Raw genomic sequence first — 22,968 nt, forward strand, 5'->3', positions numbered from 1 at the left:
ATTACATACTTTAAATTTCATATCTTATTTCTACACTGATACACACTATATGCATACATTATTTCAATAAATACTTCGAGTTCCCTCATTTCGATCGACCACTGTTCGTTCTTCAACACGAATAGCCTGTTTCTGCTCACAATTTTGTATGCGCGATTACGCTGTTAACAATTAACTGTTTCCCTGCAATTGCCACACACTCCATCGTAATACAGTATTACTCCCCGCGTTCGGGATGAGCTTATTTTCCCTAAGTTTAGTACGCCCTCCCAATATAACTATATTCGTTACACAGAGGCTTCCTCCAGATATTTATATCCTGTTCCATTTATTCTTTCTCGCCATGATCTTTCAAACTGTATTCCTTTCGATGTGTTATGCGACACCCGAATAAATGGCATTTGCTCTACTCTATGCTTTTTGTGTTACTGTGGAAGTTTTCCTCCATATATGCTCATGTCTGACATCTGTTTTTACATTCCTGTCATATACACCTGAATCGCATGTAGATTCTTCACTTGAATTCTCGTTGCAGTAATTTGCTTTAATAATATTTCTTCGTTTTCTGTCTCTGAAATTTATCATACCACTCAGACTCTTCGCTTCATATTTTGAAGTTCTGCAAGGATCTCATCCTTAAAAAGGAATGTCATGGTGTAAAGAATCAGAAAATCTGATAGAACTAGATTATTTTTATAAGCAAAGGAAGGTGTAAATTCAGATCTTTAGACTCCATCAATCATTTCTCTGATGAGCAAATATAGTTGTTAAAAAATGTACAAATTTTAGTCGAGTTACGAAGTTCGTGGGGGGAAGGGAGGGGTCGTACCGCTGGATCTCCCGTGGGTACGCCCCTGTAAACAACAGTCAACAAGAATGTTTGCCTCTATGAATATAACGTGGGAACTAGTGTAATGGATTCTGCAGTGAACAGAGCTGTGGGTTTGTAAGAAACTATATTTTCGGCGTTGTCAACTGTCGTGTAAATAATGTTCGTGTTTTTATTTATTTATTTGTTTGTAAGTTTTGTAATCAAATATTAAGTAACAATAAATAGTAATTTTTGATTGCTTGTGGGAATATATTATATTATCACGAAAGTACAGTAGATTAAGTTTACAAGAAAAACGGCCAACATGTAATAAATATTGAAGTTACAACATTCTTACACTAAATGAAAGCTTCGTTATGATGAACAAATTGTCCACTATTAGGCGTTCAAGGTAAATTTTGTTTTTCTAGAAAATCTTGAGGAATACATAATTTTCTGTGAGAATATTGCAATGTTCTGTGATATCGGAGTATTAGAGCAGTGAATACGATGTGCTTTTGTGTTTCTATCCGCCACCTTTTATTACAGAAGACCAATACACCATTACAAAAATTCTCTAAGTTCAAACAGTTATTAAAAAGGGCCTCCGGAGACGCGACTGTCTCTTATTTTCTTCTCTATTTATGTAGTTGACGATGCTCTATGGTCCCGTACGAGAGTGGTTGGTACGGTCAATCCCAGAGCAGACTGACTCCGAGGTGCTCGCTGCTTCTCAAGGAGAATCTTCGAGTTATTTTCGGCACTGGCACTAGTTAGATGACGTCTTTCTTCCTCGACATGTAACATCAAATAAAATGTAGTGTGCAAATAATTGGTTAATTAGGACTCTGATATTGAATTTACTGAGGGAGCCAAAATACGGAGAAAACAAGTATCACTGCCTGTTATTATTACATAAAGATGTCAAGTAAATTAAAGGAAAGAACAAGTGCTTCTACATCGCTTTCTTTCTCATTAAATGTAGTATTTCATTCACACAAAATCATTGAATTCAGTTTATCAAAACAAATCAAGTTGAAATAACAAATGAAATTGAAAGTCGGCTATTTTGTTCAATTACGCGAGAGACCAAACATTCAGCTTTGGACTCTGCGGTGACAGTATTAAGCATACACAAAAAGGAAAACACAACTTACATGTGAAAAAAAAAAAAGAGTTTTACGACACCACCAACTGAGTCACTTCCATATACTGTTCGTTGTCTCAGCCAGGATTAGAATCCGACTTCGAACGAGAATAAGAATCCGAATGAATCTTTGGGGTATTCCAGACCATTTTATATTGACTACACTATCTTGAACCCTGAGGTTCTGGAATAACCTTGTTTTTTAATTTACACTAATGATTCAAGAGATTTAGTGGCATCTTCAGACTTCTTCCTGAAGACTTAATTGAATGTGAATATACTTTATCCACTAAAATATTTTAAAACTCATTTTCTCTCCATTACGATATTCATCACCAAATTTACAAATTTATATTTTTTCTTAGAATAATTCTCTTACGTCCATTTCAAGACAAAACAATATTGCTTGTGTAAGTCTCTTTTTCACCTTGGAATAAAATTGTTAGTAGGCCTAAGTCTTAAATAAAATATGAAATTTTTATTATCCCCACTCTATCTTCGTAATTTCGTTGCAGTAGTCTGCTTTGTTGACATATAGCACGTGGGTGGCAGGCGTCACATGACTGGGTACATTACAATATTGTCTAGCTCAAATAATGAAAAGTCACGGAAGGAATCCAACCTGAGTTCAACATTAACAGTCTACTAAACAAAACTGAAAAGTACAATTTGTTTACCTTTGGGCGTTCTAGTGTTAAAGTAAGAGACAATAAGAGAACACTGAAAATACTTACGGACAAGATAAGATTTACTACACGTTTACTTAACCTTCGGTCGTGCGCATAACAGGCGAGCACTCTACTGTTGAGTCACCATGCCCCATCACAAACGATGTGAGAAGCGTTTCATCAACTCAAGTGCTGAACACCACCTCAAGGAAGATCAGTTCTATAATTCAATTCAAGGAAGGTCAGTTCTATATAAGACTACAATATGCGACAGCACGAACTTTATTTACAACTTAATACTTATTTACACAATAGTTAAAATCATCATAGTCTATGTACAATCGTAAAATTTCGAGTCAGTAAAAGTTTGTTCACAGAAAATAGTTTTGATCATTTAATCACTGAGATCTTCCTCGTCACTAAAGTAACTGCTTGGACGAATCCTCTTACGTGGAAGTTGTGGACTTTCGGAACCATATTCACCAGTTGCTATTTGATTGCGATATTTCTCCAGCTCTGCTTGCTCTTGCTGCAATAAATAAATAAGCAATTGTATAAATGTATATTTAAAAATACATAACAAATTGTAATTTTTAAAAGTAATCAACAATTTATCTTGCAAAGAATGCATGTAAACTCTCTCGTTAAATTTAATACACATCAGTTGTCGATTTTAACAAAAAGGGATGCGTTACTTCTCCAGAAAAGGCAATACAATTGGGTCAAAACCTTTTTTCACGCATGAACCGCATAAAAATATTGTATTTTTGCAATTTTTTTTTCGTTTGTTTTTAATCCTGAGAATTCCTATTTTGGGAATACACGAGGATAACGATCCAATATTGTTTATCCTCAGAACTGGACAAAACTCAAATATAATATCTCGCCTAATGACGCTATGGAATCTGTCTGCAAATACATATCACTTGAGACTCACACTTGCATTCAAATAATTTTAATTTTTGGTCTAAAATGATCTGAAATTTGTATTCCAGGATGGAGTTATATATACAAAAGCGATTAGCAAGAGTAATTCTGAGAAATTCAGGTCAATACTACGAGGAAAATAACTTACTTTACATAGGAGGGGTGCAGTGAACTTTATCAGATTGATCGAAATATATATATATTTTTAATAGATACACATACCCTACACGTTACTGTCCGAAACTTAGAAAGCACCAATTTTATTTTGTTTCACACAAAAAGACGTAATCCTCTGTAGAGTACTGTTATCTCGATGTCCTCCTTTCGCCTTTCACTCAATAGCGATACGATGTGGAAGGGATATGAGATGTTGGTAGTTTCCCGTTGGTATGGCCAACAGATGGATTGCTAACGTCAAATAAAAGCAAGGATAGGAGTTGTTAAAGATGTATTTTAGGAAGAGAAAAAGGGTAATTCGTGGGGATTTTGACTAGAGTCACGAAAAAGACTCAGAAAATGTTTTTATGTGAATTATTGTGCTCTGCGAAGCAGAAAGATAGACTCTACGCAAAAGTAACATAAAACACTGCAGATTTTCGAAATAAAGAATTGTGAAGGTACAATGTGTTGGACGCAAAACTAATGAGTGAGTGTTAGAAATTAGCTGAACATTAGCTGAAAAGCAACTGGATTCTGAGCAACGTGATAGAAGGGAAAAGACGGAGAAAAAGCTACAATTGATGGAGAGCATTAAAACAGAAAATTGCTACGTCAAGACGGGGTTACTTGTGGCCGGTGGTATATAAAAATCCTTAGTTTCAGGAAATTCACCTTCCAGTATTGGTAGAATACCCCAAAAAGATGACTGATTCAAAGTGCCTGTCGTCCATGTTTAAAGGTTTGCTTTTACTTAAATGAAAAAAAGTTCGGTTGGTCGAAGAAACTTTGGCGTGGAAAGGATAATCTCGATTTCGAAATATTATTGTGTAGATCAGATTTCACTACGTTCTTTGAATAAGCTCCCAGTTGCCCTCATGACGCTGGGTGGACGCCTCAAAGCCAACAAACACCATCTAATCTTTACGAACTGTGACCTACTTTTCCTCTGATCAAACCCAGCAGGGTCAATCCATGCAAAGTGATCAAGAAAAAAGAAAAATTGCCGCTCAACCTTTTCAAAAAAATCTAATTTTTTCATGAATGTTTATCCTATATCAGGGTACTTCGAAACCACAATTAATTATTTTTTTACATCATCACATGGCGACGCAGCGGCTGGCGCCATTTTGCATTTTTTCGATTTTAGGAGTACGTTGTTTTGAATATCTCAGCATGTATTTGTCCTACCAAATTGAAACTTGCTGGACGTCTCCAACCTCGTGCAGAGCTCTAAAACTTTGATCTCTTAACATTTTTTCCTAAAACTACTTGAAGGGGCTGAAATCAGGGTCTGCAATAGCAACATTTTTGGACATTGAAGACATGTTTGGGAAGAGGAAACAACTGACGTAGAGGTCTGAATTTGTGTGTGCATGTAGTCCGGGGTCATAAGTTAATACACAAAAATTTACAGACCTGTAACTGCTTCCAAAGGCCTGGAAAAAAAAATCGTAAAGTTGGGGAATTATGCCAATTTAGCATATTTCACTGTTCAATATCTCCAATGGGACTGGATAAAAAAATCTGAAATTTTAGGGTGTTAGTCGTATGTATAAATAGGGTGGACCATTTTTCTTAATACGCTCTTGCAACTTTTAAACTAATACACAAAACACGTATTGTGCCATGTAAATATCGGCAGGGGGACCAGGTTAAAATCGTTGCCAACCCAACATAAAGTTATTTTTTTTAAATGGAACCACGTCGGGTTATTACATATCTTAAATCTACATGTAAAACGAAAATTTACGATAACAGACTTATTATGCAATGTTGCAAAATAAGGACGCTATAGTATGACGAACATCTACATTTTGAGGCCTCTATAGAAGTAATAATACAAATGAGACAAACAGTACAAGGCACATCTAAAGTACTTTAGTGTCTAATACTATGATCATGATATAACGGATTTCGAATGAATAGGAACAAAGACATAAAGGATTGAAGTACTGACTTTTTTTTTTTTTAATGAAAAGCCTTTATTTCGGAAAAGTGTTCAAATAAGTACCTCATAATTGCATATATGGCTTTCAATGAATGTTAAGATTATAATGCTGTTAAGATAAGATATAATTTGCTTTATATCTCAAACCTGTTAAAGTTTGAGTTTACACACTTACAATATAAATAAAGGTTGTAAGTGTGTAAATTTGAATTTTTTTTCTAAATTTGAATTTTCATGAGCGAAATTGAAACCATCTTAACATCTCTCAAAACATTACAATCTGAAGTATCCAAATTATTAAACCAAAAGACATCCAAACGCTGACCAGTTCTAGAATACTGACTCGTACCTTGCTTTACAATTTGGAATCGAACAAAACTCTCTGAACTACCTCACAATTCTATCTGCCCATTTGCCATCTAAAAAAATTATTTTCAACTAGTTTTGCTACAAGAGACTTCATGCGATTCACTTTAATATCAGATCCTCAGAAACATTAAGCTCCCAACATGAAAGTGCTGTAGTCAGTTTATAATTTAAAGGTGATTCTTCCTTCAAAAGTGTAAGAACAAAATTCTGTAGACACTTTTTGCAATTTCGTCGAAAATTCAAAATATTTAAATCCGTTATTGGTTGACATTTCTTAAAGGCAGTATATGTAGCAAAAACTAATGTCAACATGTGTTGGTGAAACTGTAACACATAATTTTTAATGAAAATATATAGTTTTGCTCAGCAAGTAACTAGTGTATCTAATTTTTCATAGGAAGATGTTTTTTAATTTTCCATATCAATGCGTATACATGAAATTTGAACTAAAAGCTTCTGGTTTTATATATATATATTTTTTTTTAATAATTATCACAGCTACTATACTACTATAAAGATGACAGAGGAACGTCAGTCTGAAATTCAGTAAGAAAAGGTTCTCTTCCTGAAGCAAGTGCTTTTAAAAAATGCAAGTTTAGGAACAAGCATTTTATCTTCTTCCAATATACCTGACACGAACTGACAGCTCGAAGAACTCTGAACTTACGTATCCTTCCTAACATCTTAAATATATAAGAGCAGATAGGGATAAATGTCAATAAATAGCTCACTGAGTAACTGGCCAACATAGAACAAAACTTCATTGGAAATTTTCTGAGTCTCTATAGATATATTCGGCATCCTTAAATAAATTACGCACCACTCTTAGAAATTACGCACCACGATTCTCCAGTTGCTGCCTCAATTGCAGCCTTAAATGTTCCATGCAAGCAAGGTAAGTAATTCACAGCTTCTTAATTCACAGCTATCAAGTATTATAAGGTAATTTGGTGACGTCTTGATATCTGACTTAAAGGTATACAAAATGTAAAGCTTACATTGCGGACATCCATTGAAATTTGAATGATGTTTTTTTAAGTTCAACGATGAGTACGTGTGTTTGAAAGCAATAAAAAGATCAGAAATAGAATTTCCTAACAACGCTCATGACAAATAACACGTGCACACGTGCCTTTTCACGGTACTCTAGAATCGCACATTTACATCTCATTTAACAACTGAATTAGTTTACTTCTAAAGTATGGCGACAATAATCCACAAACGAAAGTGCACGCTATTGTATCACGTTAAAGCTGGATTTCCTGACTATCCCATTGTCTGGGAACATAAAATTGAATATTTTGGTATCTTTAGCAGCAGTGGCATTGACGTACAAACATAGAATGTATTTCCTCCGACGTGGACGACTTGTTGCGGGAAAGGTGGTGAAGAAAGCAATGCCAGTCACATCAGTTGCCTGTGCATCGTTACAGTGTGCAGATCGCTCCTAGATTGAACCTCTGTTCGACTTTACGATGCCACCTTTAATGGAGCAATGATATGCGACAATATTTTGTGTTCGGCTAGAAAAATCAGTTTCGGAGACCATGACTACAATTAATGATACTTACAGGGATAAAGCAATGTCTCATGGAATGGTTTATCAGTGGCACCGGTAGAGCAGGGCGAAGGCTGATGACGCGAAACGCCCTAGATGTTCGTCAACGACACAATGCGACGAAAACGTGCAAAAAGTGAGAGAAAAGATCAATTCCGATCGATGTCTGAGTGTCAGATTATCAGCACAAGAATGCAATATTCGGAAAACCACAATGCATCGTATTCTTTCAGAAGATATAACCATGAGAAAGGTGCGTGCCAGATGGTCCCCAAGGTGCTGTCGGAACATCAGAAAGCTGCTCGTGTAACATTCTCGCGTGAACTGTTGGACTGATTTGAAAGTGAACCTTTTATATATATATATATATATATATACATAATGTGGTTACTAGTGACCAGACATGAGTTTTTGAGTACGACCCCATATCAAAAAGACAGTACAGAGTGGAAGATGAAGAGTTCCCGCGCCCAGAAAAAGCAAGGATGAGTAAGTCCAGAGTAAAAAGGCGATGCCCATTTTTTTTTTTTTTTTTTTCCTCAAAACGCGTTAGCTACACAGAGTTTATGCCGCAGAGACAAACACTTAACAGTAAGTTTTATGTGGAAGTCAACGAAAGACTGCGGAAAAGAGTGCAACGATTTATGAAGGAGTCTTTGCCAAATGGAGGCTGCACCACGACAATGTGCCGTCCCACACCGCCTTCCTCGTAAACGAATAACTGATTAAGCGAAGGTGGCAGCGCTGTCACAACCACACTACAGACCCGTTTTGGCACCACTGGACTTCTTTTTGTTTCCAAGAATAGAAAGGGGCTTGAAAGGCAACCATTTTGAAACGCTGGATACGACAAAGAGGGCGTGACAAGATTCCTGTCGACACCTTCTAAAAAAAGCGTACGCTGACTGGCAACGGGTGCCGGTACACAAAAGAGCTAGTTGGAAGAATTTTATTAAACTTTACTTTGATTTGCAATAAATTTGTTTTCTCGGATTTATTCTACTTAGTTTTGGGACAGACCCTGTATGTCATACACTCTAATTTCCATTTGATTTTCAGGTTAGCGTCCACTTCAGCAGCAAGGCTATATGAGACGTAAACCTACCTTTTCCTTTTTGACACACAGCCAATCTTTGTGTTTAGCCTACGCATTTAAGATAAGACATGAAAATGATGAAACATTATTACACGATAATAAAGTGTATACACTCATTCTCTGGTTGCTATTTATTCATTTGGAATTTCTTGTAATAATGAATTTATCATGTTGTATTCCCCATTAGTTTCGGGCATTTGGACGAAGTTCTATTTTCCAGTAATGAATATTATCGCGAAAGTAAACTCAATCACCACGCCAGAAAGCGAGCAAAGAACAGCTTATTTCTAAGAAAAATAACATTTTGTCCAGGAACATTATTTACACAGGTGGCTTGTTTTCTTGATTCACAAAGGGACTAACTGTCCTAATACTGACAAGTAAACCTTACGTTTGGGTGAATCGAGTTGCTGACTGAGACACATATGAGAAAGTAGTACTAAATGTGGTCAGTATTTCAGTGAAGTTGCAGGTGCGAAGCTCCAGGGGTTTAGGAGATACAGCTACCAGAACATCACATGGAAGTGCATAATAGTCTTCATACAGTTGGAGGTAAAAGCTCTGTAAGATTTCTTGTAACGACAAAAGGTGAATAACAAATATATGGGTACATATTAGGACTAGGGGAAGTCATATAGTAAGCGTATACCTGACGGCGGCCATCTTGAAATCCGCCATTTTGCATTTTTAAAATAGGAATAGGGTTATGTGATACATGATTTAAGGCGCAAATTTAATCAGAAGAACAATGGTGACGTTAATTATGATTTACGCGCAATTGGTAAAAAGTTACAGGGAAACTAAATATTGTTGCAGCATATGTATTAGTCCTTACCCCACCTTGTAAATTTTGTGTTAATAATAATAAGTAAATAAAAAGCAGGTGGATAAATATTAGGTCTATGGTCAGAGTTGCCTTGATTGCGTCCATGTTTAAATCCGTCATTTTGAATCAGACAAAGGTTTTAAACAAAACGCATAACATTGACACCTTATTAATAGCAAATTTTACCATAAATCCAACGGTATAACCATTTTTGCTTTATCATTAACCAGCATTTGTTATCGCATAAACAAGTTGCTAATTTAAGGAAAAATGACCAAAGTGGAATTGAGTCATAATTGAACTTGGTCTTTCTTCCAGAAAAGTCCTCAATTAGTACAATCAATATGTAGTTCAGAAAAGAGTGCATGACTTGCACAAATTCTCTGCTCACAGTGAGCACACCTGACAAAGGCAATCGCGTTACACTTGACACATTTGTCGTTAACAATTCCGTCAAAGCAGTAGTCGTAAGGAGCGATCCAACGTCCAGGTTCTTCATTCAAATATCCAGCCTGATTAAAAGCGAATCGAATCATATTGCGAAAACGAGGAGCACTGAACTGGTAAATTGTAAACGACTGAAGTTGCATGAACCTATCCCTAATTCAAACTTTTGTCTGATTCAAAATGGGGGATTTGAACATGGCCGCCATCAAGGCAACTCTTACCATAAACCTAATATTTATCCACCTGCTTTTTATTTGCTTATTATCATTAACACAAAATTTACAAGGTGGGGTGAAGGACTAATACATATGCTGCAACAATATTTAATTCCCCTGTGAATTTTTACCAATTGCGCGTAAATCAAAATTAACGTCATCATTGTTCTTCTGATTAAATTTGCGCCTTAAATCATGTATCACATGACCCTATTCCTATTTTAAAACCTTAACCTTAATTCAAAATGGCGGATTTCAAGATAGCCACCGTCAGGTATACGCTTACTATATGACTTCCCCCTAGTCCTAATATCTACCCATATATTTGTTTCACCTTTTGTCGTTAAGAGAGGTCTTACAGGGCTTTTATCTCCAACTGTATGAAGACTATTCTGTACTTCCATGTGATGTTCTGGTAGCTGTATCTCCTAAACCCCTGGAGCTTCGCACCTACAACTTCACTGAAATACTGACCACATTTAGTACTACTTTCTCATATGTGTCTCAGTCAGCAACTCGATTCACCCAAACGTAAGGTTTACTTGTGAGATGGACACCGCTCTTCTGAAACATGTTTGATCAGTTTCCTTCATTCAATGTGACACGTGATAATGATAATGAACCGTCAGCGGGAAGAAACCTGTTTGCTTCCCTAGTTCCAAAACCTACGTTTTTTGGCGAAAAACAAGGTATAGAACAACAACACATGAACATGACAGAGCTCTACAGTAAAAGTATGATGATATCAACATTAAAACATACATTACATATCATGAAACTTTGTTAATTCCACAGCGTACTGGAAAGAAATTATTATTTTGTAATAATTTGAATTGCAAATTCTAGTGGTCCATTTTTTCCTTTTATTTCACTGCGAATTGAGATCCTGTCTTTATTACGTATTTTTGGAGAGGGGTGTTACCATGGCGGCACACCCTCCATCCCTTGGAACAGTTTTTGTGTCCCTCTCAAAAGCTGCATTCCAGTTACAAAATATTTTTACACTTCTTGTCTGAAATAATGATGTTTTATAATACCTTGAACATTTCATATTGGCATTAAAAGAGCATACAAAAAAAACAAAAAAAAAAAAAGTGAATAATCCATATTACATATATATATATATATATATATAATATATTTAAGAAAAAAATTGTGAAACGCATCATCATTAATATATAACTACAAAACTGTAACTATTGATGGAAAATGATTAAATATGTACCTACAAATGTATAACAATTAATAAATATTGAGTTAATAAGCACTTTGGTATCCAATATTTAAAGAACAAGAGTGCCATGAAATTAATTCTGCGAGTATTCACTAAGTATTGACCCAATGCATACGGTGATGTGCAACTTTATTAGCAATTTTCATAAAGTCAATAGCACTTCTAAAATAAAGCTCCTGGCAAATTAAAATACACTACAATGAAAACAAAGAAGCTCAAATATGAGTAAAATGTTTTCCAAAATCCTTCCATTTGCGGGATTAGCACCTACACTTAATGCAGGACAGAAAATTCCGATAAAATCGAAATTATTGGCAATGAGAGAAAAAAAAAAAGTTGAAATTATGTGTGCGTCGACAATGAATTTAAGATTCGATCATCAATCTGCATTTTGTGGATGATTCATCAATATGATATTCCACTGCACAAGCGAAAACAAGAAAATAATGCGCATAAGTACAGAACATAGGTTTGTTACACATCATTAGGGGAAAACACAAATATGTTTTTACGTCGGAAGTTAGCAACTCACTCATCTTTGAAATCACCTTAGAATTTTCATTTTAAATGTTTATAGAGTGTTTATAGAACAAATCAAAATTCTCCGACTTCAAGCAGAATTTCCTGATTTTAAGCAGAATTCGTTGACTTTTCCAGGTTTTAGAGATTTGTCACCATCCACTGTTTACGCTACCAAGAGAACAGTACACAGTATAGTTAATAAGAATTGTCATTAACTGCTTCATTTCATTAATTTTTGTTGAAATAAAATACTGCCCAAACATGAGACACATACCATTTGATTGATCTCATTCAAGTGAACAAAATGATATGTTTTGGAACAGCACATAAATAAATAATGTAGTCCAGCAGTATATAAATAAATAAATGGATAAATAAATAAATAGTGTAGTCCAGCAGTACATAAATAAATAGATAAATAGAATTCCAGCAAAATAAAAACTATCAGTTGCATTAGATTAGCAACAAACGCTATAAAAATTATTTGTTGCTAATCTAATGCAACTGATAGTTTTTATTCTGCTGGAATTCTATTTATCTATTTATTTATGTATTGCTGGACTACACTATTTATTTATTTATCCATTTATTTATTTATATACTGCTGGACTACATTATTTATTTATGTGCTGCTAGCCTACAGTATTTATTTATTTATCCATTTATTTATTTATATCCTGTTGGACTACACTATTTATTTATGTGCTGCTAGCCTACAGTATTTATTTATTTATCCATTTATTTATTTATATACTGCTGGACTACACTATTTATTTATTTATATATTTATATACTGCTGGGCTACACTATTTATTTATTTATTTATGTAATGCTGGACTAGACTACTTATTTATTTATCTATTTGTTTACTGCGTATGAAAAATATACAGTATTAACTATTACGTAGCAGATTGTATATATTGTTCTTTAATTTCTCCTAACAGTGATGTGATGCTATTTGTAAATGTAGAACGAGGAAGAAGAAACCGGAGACAATCCACGGACACAATCATGTCCAACAAAATTCCACACAGCCCAAAAACTGTATTTGGAAAGTATTTCTTATTTCATAAAGGCAAAATACAACAGGTAATCAGGTCATCATATACATATTAGGAAACTGCGAAAGCTCATTTCGTCCACTTTCACCAAACGAGGCTAATATAAAGTTGTACAATAAAACAATAATAATAATAACTGACACTTAACAATTACTGAAAGTATTATTTCAACAAATCCAGCGCACACACCGCAATGTTTAGAAAAAGTCTGAAATAATAAAGAGGCTTTTCTGATTCGAGAATCTGGTTTGTATTTTCTTCAGCCTTGTCTACGCTCAAGAACTTTCACCAGAATTTTGAAAGTTTGGAATCTTGGGTTAGCTACCTTTTCTTTTTAAAGAGTTAAGAACCAAAAGTGCTTTATATGTTTACGTTATTATTAAAGAAAAACCATCAGTGTCCGTCCGGGGGACAGGTAAGCCTCAAGAAGTATTTAATATATCATTATTATTTTGGCCAGGGACATAGAGGGTTAGAACTTAAGAACAAAGTTCGTTGATGGAGAAGATTCATCCTCCGGAAATATAGAAATCAATTATTTCAGATTGAAACGTTTTTTCCTACTAATTTTTCCTGGTTCGCGACACGGTGAGCAATACCGTTTATGATTACGACTACAATTTTATTTTTAACCGCCTCTACCATTTCCATATCTGTCCAACGCTATCCTTTTTTATTTTTAAAATACAGTATACGCTTTTTTTTTTTTTTTTTTTTTTTTTTTTACTGTAAATATTTCTTATCAGACAAGATTCCCGTATTTGGAATACAACAAAATATTAGTATCAAACAATAACACTAACGCAACATCTTAGCATTTTCAATACACTCAGAGATAACAAATCTCTTAACTGCGCCTATCTCTGATTAACTACAAAGAACAAAACTAATTTGTTTTTTTTTCTTCTGTAGCATTTAAATCTTTGATTAATTTGTTGTTCTTTCAAAGCTTAAAGTTTTAACATCTTTTCGTGCTCCTCAAGCCCAGGATTCCCACTGTACTGGCAAATTTAGAAAAGCCAGTGCTCGTAAAAAGTCCTGAAAAAGTCAGATAATTTAATGGAAAATTGAAAAAAAAAAAAGTCAAGCAATTTTAAATACGGATTTTTTATTTTCAGAACCCATTTCTCTTTTTGCCTTGCAGCTATTTGTAGGAGATATTTTATAAAATTAATTAGTTCGTTCTGCAAAATTTTTCTACCTACATGCAAACTATATACATGTACAGTCAGCGACAAAAGTTCTTTCTGTTTGATGAGATAAGTTTCGTAAATAACTTCAGAATGGAAGAACAATTTGAATAGTTTCCAGTAAACTAAAAAGAACGTACTTTTCTGTGCGTTGCAGCCATATCATCGATACCAAAATATATTTTACCAAACGGAACGAACTTTTGTCGCTGACTACAAACGTAGTAGATAAGGAACCACTTAATTGGAAAATATAGTTGATTTTTTTTTTTTTTTATTTTATTTTTTTTTTACATTATATATAATCTAGAAATCTGCAAATCGTTATCTGGAAAACCTGGAAGTCAAGATATTCCTGTTTGCCAAATAAGTTAGAACCCTGTTATTTCTAAAGATAATCTTTTCAGAGCTTTTTTTATCCTCTTACTTTGGAATCCACATTGATTGATTGAGCGAGCATCTCTATCTTCTGCGAGCAGCTCTAACGCTAGTTAACATAGTCTGAATATTTTCGTAAAATCTGATGTCACTTTCAGTGACTCTGCTATGAAATATAGCAATTTTCCTGGCTCAAGAGATATTTTGACATGTTCTCTGATTTATTTCAATTTTCTTGATTTTTCATGTCCTTCCCTGACTTTTTTGCATTACCTTCCAGACTTCTAAGTTTTCTAGGACAAAATTGATAAAATGTTTCATTTACAAAACTCATGCTAAATAGAAAAGTATTTAGCTAGTGTTTGGTAACCTGGAAATACATTCCAATTATACTTGTGATTATTAAATGTCTAAATCGTACAAAGAATAGTCTGACATATTGTTAAATATGATGAAAAATTTATAAATGTAGATACCAAAATCGTATCCCCAACATTAACTAGTTTCTTGCAGGAACACAAGAATGTTAATCAGAGGGAGGAGGAACTGGCACCATGAAAAAGGTGGTGGGACATATATTGGAATGGCGCCGTATTGATTGTTCTGACAAGGGAATATACGGTCATCATTTGTAGATTTTGTTGCCACAGACATTTTATATTATGTTGATAACCACAGATGATTTTAACTATAACGTAAGACATAATTTTGAAATAAAGATACTTCGAACAAAAGCTCTGTTATATTGATAATGTAGGAAACAACCAGTTTTTAACACATCAGTTCCTCTATAAGTGCGAATTCAATGATACACAGAGCGAAAAAAAAATGCACAAATCGTCCGGGACTCGAATTCAGGATCTTCGGCGCACCGTGCCGATGCGTTAACCACCATGCTACCTAGGGAATATATATGGCTATTCAGGGAGCCCAATGGGCACCATAGTGGTTAACGCGTCGGCATGGTATGCCAACGATCTCGGGTTTGACTTTCGGTCCAGTCCTGCATTTTTTTTATTCTTTGGATATCATAGAAGTGCTTTTAGTTTGATTACAGAAGCCAGCCGCGGGGCTCCATCAATACAGATGTAATTTCAGGTTAGCCAAGCTAGCACACGTCTTGGAAAGTTATTAGCAACAAAGATTCCCAAGATACATGTATTGTTCCTGAAAAATTATGTAAATATTTCAGGGAAATTTATTCATTTTATGTTTGATTTTAAATATATATATATATATATATATATATATATATATATATTTTGGGGGGGGGGGTGTCATGGACGCACCGGACAATTGTTCGGTTGCTCGGCAGGCTAGACCACCCCCTGATGTTAAGATATCTTTGTCCTTTTATTATTAAATTTGCATTATATACAAGTTTTGTACTAAATTTCTTTTCTTGTAAGTTATAAAAAGTAGCATAGAATACACACGTAGCCAATCTGCTACTCGATGTATTCTGCAGTTTTTTTGAATCTGTTCTTCGGAAGGTTAACTAGGAAGAAATAAAATATATTGGTTACCTCAAGTCGTATGGCAGCGCTGAGAGTTTCAAGATCTGGTTCCACTTCTTCCTCTTCACTTAGTGGTTCCTCCTCCTCCTCCTCTTCTTCTTCTCCTGCAGGTTTTTTCTTCCGTCGTTTCCGTTTCTTTACCTTGATCTCAGCTTCATCATCTTCATCACCCTTCTTCTTTCGCTTCCGTTCCTTCTTTTTCGGTTGCTCTCTTTCGCCCAGTGCATTCCGTGGACACACATAGCTCAGGTGGCCTTCCTCGCCACATTCGTAACAGCGGGATTTGTCCGGGTAGTTTCGACGTCGGATGAACTCCGGCGCTCGACCGTTGTCGCGGGCGATGCTACTTTTGATAGTGCGCCCGAACATCTGCAAGCGGAAAACATGAAATGTAACTGCAGCAATATGAACTCATACTTTATATAAATCGGGTTTAAGCAGTGTAATATTCTACTTTTTTAACAATCTGTTCTCTCTCTCTCTACATATATATATATATGGAAAGAAATTAAATGAAATGAAATCTGTAAGTTTTAAGTCCCACGGTTATGCCGGTTAGGCTAAAGGAGACGGTGATTATGAGAAATAAATGAAATGGTGGAATGAAGAAAGTGGGAGGAAACGGGAGAACCCAGAGAAAACCCACGAGCACGGTGTTTGTCCACTATAAAGTCCATACAGCGCGAGCTGGGATCAAACCAGGGACCCCAAGCACCGGAACGCTCTACCACTGAGCCACCGCGCCCAGATGGATATATATAGAAAGCAGTGGCGTGCCGTGACTTTTCTCACAGGGGACTAGGTTCGAAGAGAATGTGTGCTGTAGAGTGAAGGTCCTGAGTAGTATTGTTCACACCAAATAACACAATTTATATGTTTCTGTAAACGCTTCTTCTACCAAGCCTCTTTCTTTCAAGAAATGGATCATTTCAGTCGCAGTTTTATTTGAAAAATCTAAGAGTCTGTAAACCTATATTAATTCACTCCGCAAATTATTAAAATAAAATTAAAAAAAAAAAAAAAAAAAAAAACTCCCGTAAATTGATTTAAGGGTCAAAAACAAGCAATCAGAAAATCGAGATTTCAAGCACTGAAAATTCTTTACATCTAACAGCTCAAGAAATTGTAACTCACTGAGATCTTGAAATCACAGTATCAATAATGTCATTGAAGATACGCACATATTTAATTTCTGAATCTGTTGAGTCATCTACTTTACGTCTTTTATTAGAAGGTTCCCGTTGTCATCCAATTCTAGTTTTCTATAAGTCTTCAAAATCGTTTCTTGCATTTCTAAGTTGAGATACCATCTTTTGTACTTTTTGGATGCAATATTTCACATCCAAGGTTTTACTTTAAAGAATGTTGAATAGTATATCCGTGCGGAGAAATGCAAAATCGAAATCCTTCAATGATAACTCACACATTTATTTCTTTTTTTCTTTTTTGTAGTCGTGAAAGTTTCGGTGTCGCAATTATCTGAATCTTCTACAATGTTCTCAGAACACCCTAAGAGTTCTATTTGATTTTCATTTACTGCATTCACAATTTTGGAATTGTAATTCCATCTTATAGTGGCAACCGTTGGAAATCGCATAGTTACTTCTGATTCAGCAAGCGCGTTACAGCGTTTCGATGAATATGAAAAGAAATTTGGAATGCCACTTATTCTAAAAAATATTTTACATTCCTTGATGTGATTAACAGACTGTGGAACAACGAGATTGAGTCTGTGATGATAGCAGTGTATGGTGAGTGCACTCAAACACCTTTTCACAAAAGATTGTAAACCGTTCAAATGTCCAGAAAATGTGGCAGCTCCATCCATAGACTAGTGCTACAAGCTTTTGATTACAATTAAAATGAGAGAGAATTTGGAAAGCATGCTCACTTAGAGCAGTTGCAGTCCAATCACTAGTAACATCTGCAAAACAAATAAATCTTTCATGAATTGCCGTCTTTCACGTACCGATTGAATGTTGAGAGATCTTTGCAATGTCCGTAGTTTTGTCCAACATTATTGCTGTAAGATAGTGTATTGTTTATTTCTGATTTAATTTTATCCAGAATTACTCACCAACACATTTAATAATATAATTTTGAATTCTGTTTGACGTTCCTTTAAACACTCCCATGCTGTGAAGATGACAAATCAACATGGGCGCCCGAACGAGAGAGCAGGGTGGGGCCCGGGCCTTCCTCTGGCTCACGAAAATGTATACGTAATATAGCAAATCACGTATATTAAATACCAGAAATACCAGACGCAACATAGCAGCCATGGAGATGGGCCCCTCCCTAGAAAATTTTCTTCAGGCGCCCCTGCAAGTCCATTTAGTGTCGTACTTAGAAAGTAACTGAATTACTTCAATATAATTTCCCTAATTGACAGAATCTTCCTGTTTGTTATGACTTCTAAATGATAGCTCTTGTTTAACCATAAAACAAGAGGAATAAATCAATCGGTTCATTAGTTCTCGGTTTGAATCAACTTCTGCATTGCTTGCTCAATTGAAAATCAATTCTGGTTTCCCGAAAGTTTTCAATTTAGTTATTGTGGACAGGTGTGAATAACATTTTTCTTGGCGCAACTTGGGTTTGTGAAAATTGTTCATGTTACAAAAGCCATCATTATTCCACACGTCCTTTTCTATGTGGAACAGAATACAAGGCCAGCAATACAGTTTGTTTCTTGTCTTACATGCAGTTAGCTATTTTGAAGAAGCAAAATAATCCGTTTTGATATTATGTATATAATCTTTCATTTTTGTCTGAATGGAAATGCTTGGAGTTGTTCTACCACTGGTTATTATTTGTTGCATTTCTTGAAAATTAAGGAATCCAATGGTCCAGAATACAAGACTGAAACGGCCTATCCCCACCCCTACTGTCCCCTATACCAATTGAAGTAATATCACTGCTTGCGCCATCGCTTTGCTGCAAGGGACTCGATTTCTCAGACGAGTCCCCTTCCATACTTTATTCTTCGAGTCATTTGCAAAATATATTGATAATCTAAAAAGTTCACACTTCACTAGATCTCTTAAAGTGTCAAGCTTAATACTGTAAATTTAATAGCGTTAAAACTATTAACTGTAAAAAGCAAACGAGCATTAAATTCGCTTACGACAGAACGCCCGTGCTTAGAGCTTAGACAACATAATATGAGGACTAGCTGACTGGACCCTGTTCCCTTCCCCGAGAAAAACCGATTAAAACCCGAGCGTTTCCGATCTCCACTTCGCTGTCGCACCCAGCACACGGGCGCTGACTATAGTTGTGTCAGAACAATTGAAATAGTGTTATTTTACAAAAATAGAGAAATAAAAACAGTTTTCGTTTTCTTTGGTATATATTTATCACAAAATACTTTAATTAAAATTCCAGGGGACTAGCCTAGTCCCCTAGTCCGCTTGACGGCACGCCGCTGATAGAAAGAGAGAGAGTAGATGGATAGGTAGGTAAATAGATATAACTCTTTTAAGAAACAAACCATACAAGATAGACGAAAGCAGATTTTTGTTTTACTGGATACCATAAGTGACAAGTAGAGACCTGCACAACATCCTAATACAAAGTGACGTGAAGAAATTAGGTAGCACTGTAAATATCTTGGAAACAAATTATCCAAGATAGATGGTTGTCAAAAAGTATTGGAAAGTCCTTAATCCAGCAATGGATCGACAATTGTTAATAATGGTATGTATGCGTTTCAAATATAAATAAGTCTCGCCACTACACTTATGTGAACCCAGTTCTCATTCTTGATATGTGAACATTTGAAATTAAGAAATAAACGCTTATACCTTGTTCTCAGAGATCATATGTTTAAGCCTGTAGCTGTAAGAATTTCTGAAAACAAAGATAGTTAAACTAAAATTTACTGTTCCTTGGTATAACTGGGTATATAGCAAACGGTTTTGCGAACTCGAAATATTTTAACAACCGATTCTAATGAACCGGCTGAATAGCACCACTGGGTTCAAGTATAATTTTCACGGATGAGACACTGCAAAATTCTATTAAAAAGACCTAAAACACTAACTCAGAGAATTATTGAAACACTGCGAGAAAATATCACAGAGAACAATACCTAACGCCTTACAAAATAGCACATAAAAGTGTTGTTAATACGTTGATATACTTTTTCGTTTTCTGTTTGAAATGGTCTTAACTAATGAATATATGATCTTAACTAACGAAAAATGCTTTACATCACGCACTAGTCAAGATGAGGGAAAAGAAAAAAGATTTACCGTATGAAGTCGTTTCATATGAAATGGCTGTTTTTCTGTTGATTGATTTTCTTTTTAATATATCTTGTATACTTTAAAGTCCAATAAAAGTTGTTATATATCATTTAATTACTTATCGTTTACTCTATTTAAACATATATTTATTTTTCAGATTAGGCCACAAATATTGAAGAAATTATAAATTAAGTATTGACATAGGAACTCACAATATATGACTTCTTATATTTATGAATTCGAATTTTGACATTCTGCAGTCTAAGCAAGTGGAAACGACAATATTACTTTTGCGAAGAATATTGCTAATGAACGCAGTGAGACGCTAACTTAAGAAATTTTGATCAGGAAATATGGTCTTACAAAATGGGCTCCGTAAGAGACCTGAGAGCGCCCTTTATGATGATAGCCTGAATACATTAGTTGAAGCTAATCCATAACTTTTCAAGAACCTGTTGGCGAATTTGAAGTAGCTCATAACCATAGTTACAGAAACCTTGCAACTCTCGGGAAGATGAAAATGCTTGAAGAATGGGTTATTCACGAGTTGAGAGAAGAGAAAAATGTTAATTAACTATATTTGTCGTTTGAAGATTTGCACATCATTGAGTATTAAACAAACCAACTAAAAAGTCCGTTTCTGGCTCTTCTAATCTCATATAATGAAAAATGGATACTCTATGATAATCGCAGAAGTTTCGTACCAATGGTTGAATGTAAATCAAAAGCCAAAGCGTACACTCAAACCAAACTCAATCCCAATGAAGATTTTCCAGTGGTAATAGATTGATGAAATCAAGGGGAAGTTATCCATTACAACTTCTTAAAAATACGCGGAATAATTAATATATAGTATTAGTGTCACAAATTGATATTGTGAATCAAAAATTATTTACTTCAGGGCCTACTTTGGTGAACAAAATAGGAGTAATTTTCCTGCATCAAAATTCACGACCACATGTTTCGCGTGTGACCCCACAGAAACTAAAAGGGTTGGAGTTTAAGGTTTTGCTTCGTCCACCATCATACTCATTAGACTTGTCTCCTACTGATTATAACCTCTTTACATACTCAGATGCCGGTTCCGGTGAACAAACGCTTCATCGATCAGTAAGCTACCAAAACAGCGTTTAAAGAATTTTTCAGTGACTCTAAGACTAAGACGTTCTTTAAAACTGGCATAAAAACTCTTTGTAGTCGATGAGGGAAGTGTACTGATACAGGTAGAGCATATTTTCTTCGAATATTTTCAAAAATTATGTCTTTATGACACAAGTAACACCTATGTGCTCAATCGGTCATTTCACATGGAACAACCTAATATAATGTGACGTTAATACATGAAACAATAATAAGAGGTATTGAAATGGGATCTATTGTATTATTGTTTGATTAATATGACTTATCTTAAGGAACCAGGTATTACGGATACGAAAAAGCTATGAAGTACGTAGTGTCGTGTCTTGTCGTTACATGCCTACTTGTTGAAAACTGTATGTGTCTGTAAGTACTGTCTCACTACTAATACGAGGGCAATTCAGAAAGTAAGAGCTCCAAAGTGATACCTTTATTTGTGTTTGACAGATAGCACCGATACAGGTATCAGTGAAAAGCTTGCAATATCAGTTACAAATTGTGGCATTATTTTTCATTACGGACACACTTGCGCCAACGCGAAATAAGGTTTCTCATGCTGTCGGCGAAGAATTGCCAAACTGGTGCTTCCATCTCTGTCACAACTGTAGCGTTGGTCCTTAAGGTGATCCTTAAGTTTGGGAAAATAAAGTCAAAGGGAGCAAGATCTGGACTATAGGCAGGATGAGGCAGAATGTCAACAACACTTCGCCAGAAGATGGGACAACTTTGAATTTTTTTGGCGGAGGACATGTGGCGTACTTCATCGACTGACGCTTCGCTTCCGGGTCGTAATGGCGTATCTACGACTCGTCGTCGGTAATGGATGTTCCTGGGCGCACAACCTTCCGCAGTCAGAAATTCAATGACAGTTCGTTGTTTCAACCGGATGTCATCAGTGCTCCATTACTCTGGAACGAGATAGGAAGGTGGAACAAGTAACATTCTATAGCTTAAACACTAGTGCATTAATAATAAACAGTTCACAATGTTTTCAGTACTATTGGCCAAGTAGTGGGCTTGGAGGCATTACTTTCTGAGTTACCTTCGTAGAATAATTCGTGTTTAGTGCAATGTTAAAACAGAGCAAATAAGAATGTGAGTAGGTCAAGATCTGTATTCATTTCTCATTGCTGAGCGGAAAAGTGAGTAGAGCGGCTCTCGAAGTCATACCACTTTGGTATATTCTTGCTGTATTCGGGACATTTTCCATAATACACCGAGAAGTATATTTACTCTATATATGTGTCCTGCCAAAAACTTCAGAAAAAAATAAATTAATTTCAGTAAGTAGAAATTAATAAAAATACAGAAAGAAACATTAGTTCTTTTAGCAAAATACAGGAACCCTTCTCCTTTTATTTTCATAAAGTAAATATTCTCGGATTATGCATGGTTCCCGTCAGTGTTTGTAGTATCAGGAAAATTCACTAATTTCACTGGGAATTTAGCCAAAAAGGAAAAAGGGAATTTTTAATAAAACGTGAAAATCCAGAGAAATTCTCGCGCTG

At 35.3% G+C, this 22,968-nt stretch overlaps 1 protein-coding gene across 1 annotated transcript in view; it reads right to left on the reverse strand.

The window, feature by feature from the left end:
- Window positions 1–2,878: 2,878 nt before the first annotated feature.
- Window positions 2,879–22,968, reverse strand: part of LOC145690755 (zinc finger CCHC-type and RNA-binding motif-containing protein 1-like) — a 39,947-nt gene continuing 19,857 nt past the window's right edge. Inside the window, exons 4-5 of the mRNA XM_081765974.1 lie at window positions 16,083–16,442; window positions 2,879–3,155 (exon numbers count right to left, since the gene is read on the reverse strand). Of these exons, the coding sequence (XP_081622100.1) occupies window positions 3,021–3,155; window positions 16,083–16,442 (495 nt within the window). The 3' untranslated portion in view covers window positions 2,879–3,020. The remainder of the gene's footprint in view (window positions 3,156–16,082; window positions 16,443–22,968) is intronic.

This window comes from Thermobia domestica, chromosome 7 (genome assembly GCF_964235325.1).
Source record: "Thermobia domestica chromosome 7, izTheDome1.hap1.1, whole genome shotgun sequence".
Lineage (NCBI taxonomy): Eukaryota > Metazoa > Arthropoda > Insecta > Zygentoma > Lepismatidae > Thermobia > Thermobia domestica.